This window comes from Podarcis raffonei, chromosome 10 (genome assembly GCF_027172205.1).
Source record: "Podarcis raffonei isolate rPodRaf1 chromosome 10, rPodRaf1.pri, whole genome shotgun sequence".
In the NCBI taxonomy this organism is placed as follows: domain Eukaryota; kingdom Metazoa; phylum Chordata; class Lepidosauria; order Squamata; family Lacertidae; genus Podarcis; species Podarcis raffonei.
The window spans coordinates 55,554,239-55,570,331 of NC_070611.1; the positions used below are offsets into that span (position 1 = coordinate 55,554,239).

At 44.3% G+C, this 16,093-nt stretch overlaps 1 protein-coding gene across 1 annotated transcript in view; it reads left to right on the forward strand.

The window, feature by feature from the left end:
* The window catches only part of PTN (pleiotrophin), a 91,657-nt gene extending 89,470 nt beyond the window's left edge, over positions 1 to 2,187 (forward strand). Inside the window, exon 5 of the mRNA XM_053405176.1 lies at positions 1,551 to 2,187. Within this exon, the coding sequence (XP_053261151.1) occupies positions 1,551 to 1,603 (53 nt within the window). The 3' untranslated portion in view covers positions 1,604 to 2,187. The remainder of the gene's footprint in view (positions 1 to 1,550) is intronic.
* Positions 2,188 to 16,093: the final 13,906 nt, after the last annotated feature.

Genomic DNA, 16,093 nt, shown 5'->3' on the forward strand with positions numbered 1-16,093 from the left:
AATGAAAGTGAAAAGCAAGTCCTTCAGGAAGGAGGCGTGAGGGCTCTGACAGGGTCCTACAGTCCACCCATCTTCTTCTCAAAGCCTAGTAAGCACTAACTAGGCTTCAGGAAGAAGCCCTCCTTCCTCTTTCCCAATGCCTCTACCCCACCCCCAATGGCTGGCTCTCTGTGGCTAAGAGAGAAGCCACAATGGCTTAAGGGTTTTCATGATTATCCCAGCATTTTGTGGCACTGGGAGGGTATGGGCCAGCTTATGGGTTCCTGTTTTCTAAGAACAGCAAGTTGTGTAGAAACCTAGGAAGCAGGATCTTCTATCCAAATCTCCCTCCATTTCATGGCCTCATCTGCAAGCCACAAAAGTAGGGACGAATTTTTCTCTAGTGATTTGGGGGTAGGATAAAACTCATCAGGCTGGCAGCTGCCATTTTTTATTTCCCCCTTTTTCATTTGTGATCATTGCCCCTGCAGCCTAAGATATACAGAGGTACCTCGGGTTAAGAATTTAATGCGTTCTGGAGGTCCGTTCTTAACCTGAGGTACCACTTTAGCTAATGGGGCCTCCTGCTGCCGCCGCCGTGCAATTTCTGTTCTCATCCTGAAGCAAAGTTCTTAACCCGAGGTACTATTTCTGGGTTAGCAGAGTCTGTAACCTGAAGCGTCTGTAACCCGAGGTACCACTGTATTGGAATGAGACATTCTGGAAAATATAAAATGGTAGGATCAGCTCAGTGGAGGTTTGAAGACATTTATTTCTGGTAAGCATTGGACATCCCTGTAAAAATCACTCCATTCCCATAAAAATGCTCAGAGGAGCAGAGATCCCCCTCCCAAAATGTCCCTCCAACCAAAAATAAAAAATAAAAAAAAATGTTCAGGAAGAGCTTTTAGATATTACAAAGTTTGACCCAGGACTGCTCTAAGTGAGTGTAATTATTACATTTTCATAGTCTAAAATCAACTCTGTTTTGGTTGTCAGAGTGAAACATACCACTAGAAAAAAAGGTGTGCTTTAGTAACCGGCAGTGCACTGGCTCTGGATGACTCCTGGATCCTGCAACTCCTCAGGCTAATTGAGTCAACTGGGGTTTTGCTGGAGCTGGTTGAAGCAGCCCTAGATTTTCCCAGGGTTGAGGCAGGTGCAAGGAGAGTCTTCCTTGGTGCTTTTCTTTCTCCTGCCTCCTCCCGACCCAAATTGAAGACTCTGCAAGGCTTTCAGTTCAATTCAGATAGGATCAGGGACACTCTAGATGTTTGGGAAGAAACCTTTCTTCTTTCTTTGACTTTGGCTGTATATCTGATCATTTCTGGCACCAGGATTTGGGAGGCACTTGCAGATGGCCCCCGAACCTGGAGGAAACAAGGCGTGCAAAGTGAGCATTCTCTTAGGTTGCATATGATCTTCTGGAATGCTTTTGTGAGCAATGGGACCACTGTTAGGGCAGTGGTTCCTTTGCTAATCCTGGGGCCCTAGCAAATGTCCAGCTATGGCACCTTGTGGAGTTGTTTCTGATGCTCTTGTAACACTGTCATTTTTTCTTGTGTCAACAGAGCCCAAGAAAAAGAAAAAAGAAGGCAAGAAACAGGAGAAGACGCTGGAATAGTGAAGATGTGCTGGGCTACGCGGGAAAGGGACTTCCTCGAATGTAATCGGTTAACAAGTTTCATTGACACCTAGGCGTTTTATCCAGAAGTTATTTATAGCTTAATTGTACAATAGGAAGAAATAAACGTACCAATTCGCCCTCTTTATTCTTCTTCTTTTTTATTTTTTACTTTAGTGTTTTAAGTGTATAACCTTAACCACATTTGTAGAAGTCTGCCATAAAAAGGCAGTAATGTCATTTAGTACCTGATTTACTATTGTATATTGGAAAGTATAGATTCATCCCAAATCCCCCCCCCTTTTCCTCCTTTGGAGTCCAATCTTCTTAAGGCCTGACTCTGCATGCTAAGGGCAGGACTTATGACCCACATGGAAATCCCACAGGACGTGTTCTATCGAGGTTCCATGATGTCAGAATGGTCTGTCCGTATGCTGCGCAGACTGGCCGTCTTATGATGTGTAAAACAGACTTTTTACGTTTTATAACAGCAAGAGTGGGTCTCTGTCCCCAGATTGTACCTGCCCTGAAATAACTAACTTGGTTGTAATTTACACCTTTTAATAAAACAACTTAAGGCTCTAGTCCATAATGATTTCTTAATGTGTTTCCTGAAAATGTTTTCCCTCCCATGAATGAACAGGGGATAGGTACAAAAATATGTTTGCACGGCAGGCTTCACTTTCTGCCACCACGAGCCAGTGTGGTGTAGTGGTTAAAAGCAGTAGTCTTGTAATCTGGGGAACTGGGTTCGCGTCTCCGCTCCTCCACATGCAGCTGCTGGGTGACCTTGGACTAGTCACACTTCTCTGAAGTCTCTCAGCCCCACTCACCTCACAGAGTGTTTGTTGTGGGGGAGGAAGGGAAAGGAGAATGTTAGCAGCTTTGAGACTCCTTCGGGTAGTGATAAAGTGGGATATCAAATCCAAAACCATGAACTGAAATGCTAAAAGAGCTAATAAGGTCTTCCCCACCTGAAAATAGCCTGTTTATACCCCACCCATCTGGCTGGGTTGACAGTGGGTCAGTGCTGATGTTGTTCATCTTTGTCCTTAAGCAATATCTGCACCCAAATCCCTATGCCAGTCTTCCTCAACTTGCAGCCCTCCAGATGTTTTGGACTACAAGTCCCATCATCTCCAGGCAGCATGGCGAATGGTCAAGGCTGATGGGAGATGTAGTTAGCAGCATCTGGAAAACACCTGGTTGGGGAAAGCTTCTCTATGCAAAGCAAGCTCTAGGACTTAAAAGTCATAGACACACTGCCTTGTTGCTTTTGGCCAAAAGTCCATCGAGCCTAGTTCACTGTCTCCATTAGTGGTCAGCTAGCTACTCCCCAGGAGCTCACAAGCAGGGCATGATGGGGGGCAATTGTCCCTTGTGTGACACGGCATGGCTTCCCTCTTATTGGAAGTAAATCTTGCCACAGCTTCTCTGTGCTATATTGACTTACGTAAACCTGTCAGTTTCCTTCTATTGAAATATTGATGATGGCTGGCATTTCAGAACAAAACAACAGAGTTCCACATAAGCAGACCTACCTTGCATGAAATAAAGTTCAGTGGATCTTTTTCCCTGCTCTTTGAGAGTGTTTCTGGACGACACTTTCAAAGGAGGTGTCTCTCCTGTCAGATATTAAGTGTTCTGAAGGTGGAGGGAGTACCTTTGTCCTTGAAAGTTACCCCAAAGATACCCTCAAAGGTTCTTAAAAATGCACAAATGTTCCCAATCCTTCTAGCTCAGTATATATTTCTTTGAAGCCTTTTAAACCTTACCTTTCAGCCACAAAGGGCTCTCATAGCAGCTAAGGAAGATCAGTGATAAGACAGGCCCTTACCTTGGGTTTACAAACTAAGAGGCACATGGCACAAAAGGAAAAGGGATTGAGAGGGATGAAGAAGAAAAAGAAGAAAATTCAGGCACCAGTTCTTACTTATGCTAGTTATTGGAACCAGCCAGCTGCTATGGAAAACTGTTCAAGGAGAAGAAGAGACAAAAGTTGCTGTTCTCTCAGCAGAGCTTATTCCATGGCCCAGCTTCCTTTCTCTCCCTCATCTTGCTCCATGGTCAAGCAATTGCCATCTTGAACCATATGATAGCGGTACTCAGTCCATGTTGCCAGTGGCGTAGCGTAGCGTAGCGTGGGGGTGGGGGGGGGGCCGGCCGCACCGGGCCCAACATCTGGGGGTTAGGGTTAGGGGGCGCAAATCCACGGGTTAGGGGGCACAAATCCATGTGTTAGGGGGCGCAAATTACTTGCCTTGCCCCGGGTGCTGACAACCCACGCTACGCCACTGCATGTTGCTAGTCCCCAGGACCTGGTATGTAATGGGGCATTGTCTTTGAATATAGAGCTATTGTGGAGAGCTGTGTTCTGACGGATATGGCATCTGTGTCATTATTATTTTTCTCACAGTAGCCACCCCAAAATGTTGTGAACACCACAAGCATGAGTTTTCCTCCTGCACCCACAGTCTGGTTACAGAAGGCTTTCTTCACTTTCCATAAACATAAGCAGGGCGGGCCCAGAAGATTTTGCCGCCTGAGGCAAAATGGAAAGTGCCAGTGCTGCGTCCTCTGTAGCTTCCAGCTGCATCCTCATCCCTCGCAGCAATAGCTTGCTTAGTAGTGGCCCTGAGTTTTAACATGTGCATTTTAAAATGGGTGTTTGTTATTATTTTTCCAGCTTGCTTCACATTCCATACTTACAAGTATCATTCCAAGGCAAATTTCCTCGACCTGCTACCTTGGTCGATGTTGCTGGATTGCAACTCCCATCACCATTGAACTATGTCTCTTCTGGCTAGGGCTGATAGGAGTTGTAGTCCATTGGGTGGGGGGAGCATCAAGTGAAGAAGACTTGTTCCCAATACTTATGCCATCAAATATCTTGCCGTTTCCTGCTGCGACGACCCAAAACAAATCGATGCCAATGCATAATTTCAACAGCTTTTAGTGTTTGTTGATGCTCTGTGAGTGCCCCTATGCTACTGGGCTTGCGCTCATGCTTAGACAGCGGAGAAATCTTTTAAGTGGCTGTCAAGGTGTGTTTCTGTTTACAAAAGCAACTCCCAGGGACATTTTGACATTACACAGGGCAAGCAAGCTGAGACTTTCACCACATCAATAAGTCATTGTCCCAAAGGATACTTGTGCCTCACATTGTTCTGTCTATAAGAAACAAATCCTCTAACTTCAGCTTCATTGACACAAGCCTGTTATAAGCACCCAACACACACACACACACACACACACACACACACACACGAGCATATAGTGCTGTACACAACTTCCGAGGAAAGATGATTTAACACAATCTAGAGAAAGCTTTGCAAGGTAATTGGTTTGAGAACAACACACGTCTCTGGTGAGTCCCCCATAATATGGAAGATCTCATTGCATTGCAATGCAATCTCTGTGGCAACCTTTCTTTTCTTTTCTTTTTCCAGGGAAAGGGCAGTGGTGGAGGAAAACAGCTTCTATTTATATAAAGACGTTTGGTTTCCTGGCTGTCCCAAGTCATTTTGATGGCCCAAAGAGCTTTAATGTGTGATCTAAGGGTCAAATGAAATGTGATACTCAATGACACTTTTTTTTTTAAAAAAAAATGCAAATAGCATCTGCCTGGGGTGGGAACAATCACTGAGATTGCAGCAAGTGTTGTTGTGGTGGTGGGGGGGGAGACCTCCCATCTTGCAGTCCGAATGAAATCCATTTCTCCAAAACTGCTCATCGTATTGGGAGGAAACCTTCCATTAGTGCCAGTGGCAGCTTCCCTCCCAATGCAAATAGCAGCTCTGGATGGGATGAGTGATTTCATACCCTGGTTGCAGCAGGACAGAAAAGGGTTAACCCCCCCACCACCACCTCTCTGCTGTAATCCCAGCAATTACTGTCTCTTCTCCAGGAATAACTATTTGCATTTAAAACCAAAATGAAATGGTTATATTAAATCAAAATATTGATTTACTTAGCATGGCACTAAGGGGTGTGACCCAAAATCCCTTTGCAGTGTTTCCAGGTGACACATTTTGGGACCAAACTAGTTATGCTAGTAAATTCATTTCTTGATTTAATGTAACCAGGACCTTTTTTTTTCAGCCAGAACTCGTCAGAACTCAATTCTAGCTCCTGTCAGGTGGGCACCATTGCCATTATAAGAGAACAAGAGAGGTGTTTATGATGAGTTCCAGCACCTCTTTTTCTAGAAAAATAGCACCGAATGTAACCATTTTGCTTTCCCAGAATCCCTTGCAGTGTTTCCAGGAAGGCTCCACCCTAGATCTCAAGGTAGAACACACAGTTGTCTTTCTCCACATTTTATCTTCACAACAGCCCTGTGAGGTAGGTTGGGCTGAGAGTGAGCAACTGGCCCAGGATCACCTAGTGAACTTTGTGGCTGGGCGGGGATTTGAACACTCTAAGCATTATACCACTCATTGGCTCTCAAACTCCATCAGCCTTTGCTTAACTCACTTATCATAATATATATTTCTGAACTGCAGGAGAGCAAATTTCTTGATTGTCTCTGCAGAGACCACAGAGTCTTAAACATCTTCCATCTGTGCATATATCAATAGACATACATAATCCTACTAATAAAGGAACACGCAGAATGGTCTGTTTGCAGAGATGGAGAGAGCGAGAAGAAAGAGCCCTGTCCCAAAGGCAGCTGCTGGCAGATGTGCAACTAGTAGATCCTATGCATGCATTCATTCAGAAGCAATTCTGTCATAGGTCCAAACTAGATTTGACATCAAATGTGTCTTTGCATTTGCATTTAGCATGCACATTTTAAATACATAAGTAAGCAAGCAAGCAACCACTGTGTGTGTGTGCTGGTAATTCTGGCATCTCGGTGCTTAGCAGTGGGTGGGCAGAGTGGAGGTTTAACCATTTCCTCCCTGCTGAAATCCTGACAAAAAAGATCTCTCCTCTGAAGATGCTATTTGCATTGGGACAGACTCTGCCACTGGCGCCTATGGGAGCTTTCCTCTCAAGACAAACAGCAGATTTGGAACAGCAGTTTTCTGTGAGGCTCTCAGCAGGGCTGGAAACAGTTGAACTTCACCTCCTCAGCTGCTGATTTCCTTCTAATGATCAGTTGCACCCACCGGTGACTGTCATGTGCATTTTAAAAAAAAAGGCTTGGCCTTGAATTCATTGGGATTTACTTTCCTGTAAATGTAATACTGAGATACTGAGGAAGTCAAAACTTGAAGGTGGAGGAGGAGGAGGAGGAGAATAGCAGCCAAGTTTCCCCCAGAGGGGAAGTGATGGTGAAGGAACAGCCGTGCTGTCAACAGGACTTCTTTTTCTTCACTATCTCCTCCCTTCTGGGAGCAAATGGCAAGCAGAGCAAACCTGTCTGCCCTGAAAATCCCTGCCTTTTGCAGCAGCTGCTAGTAGAAGACAGTCTTTGCTACCTTCTCCAGCATTTCAGAAGAGATGGAAGCAGATTCAGTTCTGTATGTTTCGCCATTCAGAAGCTAATGAGTGAACCTTGCCTTCTGCACAGTCGAAGGCGTTTTAATCTTTACAAAGACCGTCACAGACATTTGCTTCTATAATTTTAACAATTATAATATCAACCAGAGTATATTGATCGAAAAAGCTGATCATGTTGTCTGGCTGGAATTTCTTACTTTATTTTTAAGGCATAGTGCCTTAGCTTTGACTCCTTCTGTGCCCCATGGGCAAGCTAACCTGCTTCTTAGTCTGAATGCTTGCAGGGTCCCAGCAAGAGACCTGGTTTTCCAGTTTGCCTCTCTCCACTTGCTATTAGTGCTATGTGTCTTGCTGCTAGTCCTGACGCCTGGCAGCCTTTAAGGGCAGAGTGAGGCAGGGGACACACACAAGCTTCTTATGATAAGGGATGCTTTGTCCACGGGCAGTTTAGTGGGTGGCCTGGTTGGATGCCATTGCTGCTCTCTGCTTGCTTATCAGCTCTGCTTCTAATATAAGCAAGCCTTCTGGCCTCTCAACAGGAGAATAAAAGGCTCTGGAATAGTGGCTGAGACAGAAAACAGTCCGCAAGCACAGATCAAGATTGCTGAAGGGCAAAGAAAGCAAGGGGAGACGACTGGAAGAAAATTCTGCAGCACCAAGCATCAAACAAGGAGGTTGCCAGTTATCCAAAGAGGTCCTAGGTTTGCCAGTGTGGTATAGTGGTTAAGAGCGGTGGACTCGTAATCTGGTGAACCGGGTTTACTTCCCCGCTCCTCCACATGCAGCTGCTGGCTAGTCACACTTCTCTGAGGTCTCTCAGCCACACTCACCTCACAGAGTGTTTGTTGTGGGGAAGGAAGGGAAAGGAGATTGTTAGCCGCTTTGAGACTCCTTAGGGTAGTGATAAAGTGGGATATCAAATCCAATCTCCTCCTCCTCCTCTCTTCTTCTTCTTCTTCGTTTGCATCAAATTTGCAGCTCCTTTTTTATATGATGCAATTTTTGAAATATTTACTGTATGTTACATTGGTGCTTCCTAAAGTTGGTGGTACCACAGCACTGAGGGGTGGGATTTCCTGGGATGACTAAGAAGCAAGGAACACTGGATGTGTAAATGATTACCAGACTTTGAAAAGCTGGTAGCACTGGATCAAGTTCATTAATTTTGTTGAATTTTAACTATATTTTGAATAAATGTGGAATTGTTACTGGTTTTGAATTTTACCGGGTTATTATCTCTTTACTGGGTCATGCAAACCACTACTCTGAATGATGCTTTTTATAGCATAGGGGGCACTGGAGACAGGTTTATGGAACCATACCTTATCTCATCAACGGTACACCAGTCCTAAAAGGTAAGTCAATATTGTTATTTTCATTTTTCAGGTGGCCAAATGTGTGTGCAAATAAAGCTAAGAGAGCACTGGGGTTTTCCTTTCCAAATTGTGCTTTGCATTCACCTGTGCCTCCTGCTTCCTTAATACTGGCCAAGCAGCAAAAGGATATCACTAAAGAAAATAAGCCTTAGCACACATTTGTTCAGGAAATACAATTTATTTCCAATGTGTGAATGTCACCTTCCTGCTGCAGTGCACACTGTTTTGACAATTCTGGCCTTTACAAATTGCTAGTTGTGGTGAGAAGGAAAACTGTAGATCATTCTTAAGTCAGACAATTCTTTAAAAATCTTATACAAAACAGCAATGCAGCCAACATCATCATTAAAATAAAACTAAAGCGGGCAAAATGTCCTCCCAGTTTGTCAAGCCCATTTGCAGCCTACAAAGTTGGGATAACATTTTGGCTTTTTGGAAGGGGGGGAGTGAAATTAGCATTAAAGGGGATAAATGTTCCTTCCCACTTCCTGATGGCAACAGCCACTCTCGCCTTTGCTGCTGGAGCCACTTCTGTACCTCTTCAATCAATCAATCAATCAATCAAATCTTGATTACAGTCATAGACCAGCATAAGTAGGGTGGAGTACAATCATTTAGAATCTATAAAACATTTTGGAAAGCTAAAAAGTATTGAAACAGAAGCTATATCGAAAGAACTATAAAAATCTAAAGGAAACTAAAAGAATCTAAAAGAAGGGTTAAGAGCGTTAACGTATGTGGAAGAGCATAAAAAAAATAGTGTATAAAAGACTATAACTATCAGTTTAGAGAGCACTCTGATGTGAGTGTTCATTGAATCTAGTTTGTGGCACACACCGCTGTGCAGAATCTGGCAACCTTGTATGTTGTAACAGGGTTGATATCTGAAAACAGCAGGGAGGTATAGAATTGACCTGTGCGCCCTGGGTACTTATGGAGTAGTGGGGAGATGAGACTAATACGAATGTCTCTATAGACACTGGAGAAGCACATGCTCTATCACTTCTATTTGCCCAGAGTCATAGGGGCATTGTGTCTCCAAGTTGCATATTCAGATCCAGAGACCTCCCCCCTAAATACATTCACACTTGACTCAAATTTTAGTTTTGGTTTTGGCAGAATTCAGGCCACAACTTTATTGATTACAGAAGGTGAGTGGTTGCATAGGCTCTGTTTCGACTAGCTCCCTGCACCCTTGCAGGCAGCCCTGACCCAGGGCACCAGCATAGATCAGCCAAGGGTGAACAGCTGGGTAGGCGAAAAGCCAGGAACAGACTATGTTCACCACCCAGATGCCCCCCTGGACTCGGGCACGGGCATAACCCCCTCTTGGGGGTTAACCAAACCAGTTGAGTCCCTGGATTCCTTTAACGGAATACCCTTCACATAGGGATTGCAAGACCGCTCTCCCATCCCTATCACCTGAACCGGTGCCTATCCGCAACCTTGTGTTGTGACGATTTGCTACGCGGCAGACAAAACCCAAACAGCAACAGCCAATCAGCCAAGTGGGGAAATTCCTGCCATGCCCCTGTTCCAATGACAGACGACACACGACAGCATAGCAAGGTCAATCGCACAATGCCCTAAAATTAGGGAGAGGTGGGCAGGTGTTCCGAATGCACGAGCCAAAAGAGGAAGCTCTGGGTCACGTGCATGGGTATATATAGGTCCCTCGATCCGTTTAGATTGCACCCCATTGACCAGATTGAACCCAACATCGAGGGACCTACCAATCGGGTGTTGCGGCTAAACAATCCAACTCACCCACAACACAGGAGGTCAGTCTCCAGGTCTCACCGCAACACGTGCCCTCTTTTAGGGAGGACACGATTAAACAATCTTCCTGTACCTCTTCCACTCCAGACAAAAAACACGGCTCCCCTTTTTTGTCCTAACTCTGCTCCTCCTTATGCCTTCAGTGCTGCAGTGGCATCATCCCATACTTGGGGAGGTAGGGAGCCTGGGAAATTGAATATTCCCATGGCACCTCAATCCTTATTATGGAGTCAGTGCTACGTTTCTTGGGGTTCCTGCTACTTCCAGGACAGCATGCTAGGCATTAGGAAGGAAGGAAGCCTTGCACAGAGGCCTCTTAGCAAGTTGTCTCTATACCCCAGAGAATGAGATGGTGAGGCTGCGTTGAGGAGCTCACAGGGGGTCCACCCAGGGTATGGCATGGTGTGGAAAGTGGCGTTCACCTCCTGCATTGTTCCCACTAGCATCTTCATTAGGAGTCTGGCAGTGTCTGAATTCAAAATTCGATCAAACTATTTTCCACTGTGTGTGTGTGTGTGGGGGGGTTAATAGAGTTTGCAGAGCCCAGCCAACTTCATTAGTGCAAAGTAAGGCTGCTGCAGAGAGCTAGTGAAGAATCTAGGCTCCGCCTTGGAAAATGAACTCAGCAGGGCTTCAGGAAAAGGAACTCTGTGTTCTTTAGACCCCTTCATGCAGTTCTTTGGCCTGAATTTCTACAGCATGGGAATTACTTTTCACCAGCGTAAGACGGAGGGTGGGGTGGCTATTCTTTCTCCTTTTTGCTGGTTAGCCTCATGAACCACAGTCCATAAAATCCTGGACGGTCTTTGCTGCCAAGTAAAGATGAGCTTATAAATGAACAGGGAGGGGGGAAAGATTGATGGGGGAAAGGCTGGAAACATTCAACCTGCACCATGAAATAAACTCTGCATTTTCAATTATTCTCTTGCATAAACATGCCACGACAGGCAAAGCAAGTCTGGCAGCCTTATCAAAGGGAATTTGGAATTTGAGTTTGCAGTCCTCCCTGTGATACCATCACAAGAGGCCCCCAGACTGTCTTCGGCTATCAGGGAAATAAACATATACTTTAAATAAATGCTTTGGCTCTGCTCTGAGAAAGTTGCCTTCAGGAGATATGTGTATTTTCGGCAGTCACTCAGTGCTGCCAATCGCTTCTCTGGCCTACCTGAGGAATGACGGGGGAACTTTCAGAAACATTATTTTCACCCATTCCTTCACAGTAGTGATATCAATACTCTAGGACTCACATCTCTTTCTTGCGTTTCTTAACAATTAATGTCTTCGCCATAAGGTCCCAGAGCAGATGACAATCTTATAAAAGCACAACATTTAGCTCAGTATAATAATAATAATAATAATAATAATAATAATAATAATAATAATAATTTATTTGTATCCTGCCCATCTGTATTGCCTCCATTGACTAGCAGCAGCTCTCCAGATTTTTTTTTTAAGACAGGGAATGTTTCTAATCCCTAATAGAGTTACCGGGGATTGAATCTGGGACCTTCTGCATGCAAAGCAGATGCTCTGCCGCTGAGATATGGCCCTTGCCCTTGGATGGAACAATCCTCATCTATACCACCCTGAGCCCCTTGGAAGAAGGGGGAAAATAATCACAGTGTTGTTTACTTTGTCTGCCAGTAGCTCTCCAGTGCTTTTGGAATGTGAGTTGTCAGAGAATGAAGGAGAGACCTTTTTGCAGTGGTGACTGGTGCTCTTTGGGACTGGTGGGGTGGAAGGCAGAGAAACATATAGTAGATGGAGCCAGAGCCAATGACTAAGGACCCATCAACACTATCCTACCACTTTAAACAGTCATGGTTTCCCCCAAAGAATCACAGGGGCTGTAGTTGCTTAAGGGTGCCGAGACCCCATTCTCCTCACAGAGCTGCAAGTCTTACAGTGGTGTAACACTCAATGTCTTTTCCCAGTGCTTTTTTTTCTGGGGGGGGGGGAATGCAGGGCTACCCATAAACATTTTGTGAATCTAATGGGAGAAGAAACTAGTTTTTTTAAAACAAACAAACAAACAAACACCTTTCTTCTCTAGCATGGTGAATCGTCAGTCCCGTTGCTGCCCCTGATGGTGGCCTCATTTTCTGTCACGGTGTTTCCTGAGTCTCAGACAGAAGTGAGCGTTTAATGTGTGAAGTAGGATTTGGAATCTAGCACTTCCAGTGTGGAAGTTACTGTGAGCTGTCAGCTGTGTAATATGAGGTAATGCATGTTCTTCATACTTTTGTCCATTACTATATTTATTTTCCCTGATTTGAACTATAAAATGGTGATTTTACTGAGTCAAAATGAGAGTACCCCTAAACATTTTTTTAAAAGAAAAAAGCACTGTCTCTTCCCATGGAACTCTGCGAAATGTAAGCCCAGGGATACAAAGGCAACAACACACCCAGTCCAGCATCCTGCTCTCACAGTGGCCAATCAGATGAGTTTGGGAAGCACAAAAGTAGGGCCTGAGCTCAATAGCATCTCTCCCCACTTGTGGTTCCCAGAAGCTAGCATTCAGAGACATATTGCCTCTGATAGTGAAGGCAGAACATAGCCATTGTGGTTGGTTGCTCTTGATAGTCTTCTTCTTCATAAATGAATTTGCCCAATCCTCTTTTGAAGCCATCCAAGTGGATGAGCATTTTCCCTTATTGCAATAGCATATTCCATGGTTCATCAATGTGCTGTGTTCCAGCACTGATCTTCATTGGATGGCCCCAAATTCTACTATTATGAGAGATGGAGAAGAAGCATCTCCATTGGTTTGTGCAATGGCTACATTGATAAGGGCAAGAGCTGCAGAAGACCTTTGGGACAGGAAGGTCCCTAGCAGTGACTTCAAGAAGCAACTATACTCCTGCAAGCATGTTTTCTGAGCACTTGTGAATTGCCAGAGAGTATGCTCGTACTCGATTGTTAGGTTGCTTATAAATGTGGTCTATGCCAGTCTTCAGTTAAATCTCTCGAGGCACTGTAGAATAAAATCATAGCAACAACAAATACATATATAACACACTGGAAAATTAAAATTAAAATAAAACAGCAGGAGCACCAATTGAAAACAAAGCCATAAAACTGAAAAATGGCAGCTGAAAACAGCCAAAAATATCAACAGAAGAGATAAAATCGTAATCAAGGCAACTTAGAACACAATCCTATGGTCCCTGGGAGAGTGTTCCATGGGACATGGGATTTTTCAGATCTTCCTTTCCAAGGGCCAGAAGAGAGAGTGTTCTGCTCTTCGAGATGGAGATCTGACACTGTAAGCCTCCTTATCTGTGAGTGCAGAAATGTCAGCAGCCAGTACTTCTGTGATGTCAGAATTCTGATGTTGGAGGGGACAAATAGAAGGAGTCCCAGGGAAGCTTCCAGATCCACCTCTGATTCTGTAATGTATAGATGGGGGGAAATTCAGTTCAGTTCACATTTTAACTCAAAGCTTCCTAACGTGCACTTTCTGAGACAATATGCACATCCTTTGGAGCATTAGTCCCATTGTCCTTGGTGAGAAAATGATGCTCATTTATACTGTTATTTGCACATTCCAAAATAAGATGTCAATGGAGACACAGCTTCCTTTTCAAAGGAGTGGGGAAAATGACACTCCTTCCTTTCCACTCTGCTGGAACAAGCCCTATCACACTTGGAATTGGGTGCTCTTACCACCTTCAATTCTGCCTTCCCAGACCTGGTGGGATTGCTCTGTTACATCAGGGATGGAGAACCTCTGGCCTGTGGATGAAACATGGCTTTGCAGGTCTTCCCATTGGACTCATGAAGCTGTTTTCAGCAAGTCATGTCCACCTGCCACACACCTGATGTCACACATGCAAGGGGGACATGTGTGCTTTACAGAGGACTGCCCTCTGTTTGAAGGGTCTAGGATTCCTGATCACATAGAGATTCTAAACCCATACAGCTGAACACTCACACTTCAGAGCTTCCTGTGAAGGACCATATCTCAGAGAGTTGAGCATCTGCTTTGCCTGCAGAAGGTCCCAAGTTGTCCCAAGCAGGGCTGAGTGACCACTTTCTGAAAGCCTGGAGAGTATCAGGCAGCTTCCTAAGCTCATAACATGTGAAACTCAGGAATGGAGCTGGAAGCCACAGGGACATGAGGGTGCAAGGTGCAAGAATAGCAAGTCTTGAGTCTGTTTGAGCTTTTGGGACAAACCTGTATAAATATGGGGTACTTTGGGATCCAGTTTTAAGGTTTTGCCTGGTCCTCATTCTACAGAAGTGCACAAGTAGTCTGAAAAACAAACTGTTCTTTACAACTGTGTGAGCCCAACAATAAAATTTTACTACGGTGCTCCTGTTTTATTGCCGAGGAGTGATCATGAACTCTAGAGAAAGAGAAATAAAAAGAGAGAGAAAGATCAGCTGGCTCCTGGGCATTGGTGATGAGATGCAGTCAGTCTCTCTGCTTATTTTTGAAATAAATTCCAGTTCAGCTTGGCTGCAGGAGCAAAATTTCCAAGCTCGGGAGCAATTTCCAATAGTTAAGCTGGCTGAGCTATCGAGGATTTTAAAAATTCAAGAAACACGGGGCATCTAGCGAACATAGCATACCTGTGTTTGTCCAAATGTGACCAACAGCCACCTGTATCTAAATCACCACAACAGCTACTCACCTTGGGGGTTTAGTAAAGCAAACAGTCTAATTTGTTAGTGCCTAAATGATATTGGGCGTCAGAACAACTTGGACACAATAAGAGAATTTTGCCCATGGTATGACTATTTTCCACCTTCCCATTTCAACTCGCTGGCACTCTATCTGCATAATCTAGCAATTCTAAAATATAGACACGCTTTTACTCTTGCAAGATTGAATATGTTGCCCTCGGCTGTACTTGAGGGACAATTCCAACAGATTCACACGGAAAACGCTTATGTCCCTGTGGAGATGGCAGTACTGAATTGGTGGCACATGCCCTTCTGGCTTGCACTCTTTATAAAGACTTGAGGAATGAGATTATCACCCCACTTTTATTGTCCATTCCGGGTCACCCAACCACTGCCACAGTGTCCTTTCTCTTGGCAGCTCAAGATGAGCAGATGACAGCAAAGGTTGCAAGGTTTTTAGCTGGGGTAATCAGAATAAGATCCACTATTTGACTATTGATTCAAAACCCTCAAATGTATTTTATATAATTGACTTTTTATTTCTATTGTTTGTATATCATAATCTTGTTTTATTGCTATGGCTGATGCAAATAAAGATTCATTCATTTATTCTCTGAAGGCAATGGAGGAGTACGCCTTTGTGGGTGAGGTGAGGTCAAGTTGTTGGAATGTATCCAAATGTATCTGCTGAACAGTCCAAAAAACCTCCAACATTGAGCCACTGAGAACACATTGCTGAGCTGGAGTTGTTATTAGATTACAGGGATGTCCTCACTGTGCATTGAGAGACCCTCATTTTTATTTTATTTTTTGAACCCTCTCAAATGCATGTTCCTTGCTGATGATAACTGTGAACTCACCTGATTGGAGAGTGGTGGGTTGTGATCTGGATCAGATCTTGAGTCCACTTCATAACCCACAGTCCTGAAGATCCCTTTATGAGGTGCTTCAAGGGCTGCAGCACTGCCTCTCTCCTTTTAACCCGTTCCCTCTTTAAAAAGCTCCAAAATGTGCCATCTGTCTGGCCAGGACCTGGAGCAGCTATTGCATGAGAGTCCTTACCCCCCCACACTAGGACTTAATAATAGAGCAAGTCATCCTGGCAGCAACAGGAATTGATGATGTTCTGTCACTCTCAGAGGGAATTGTAAGAAGAAGAATAAATTTCTAGTTGCCTTTAAATGCCACCAAGATGCATGTCCCATCCTGACTTTACCTACCTGAACTGGGTCAATGAAGAACCTCCCAAAAC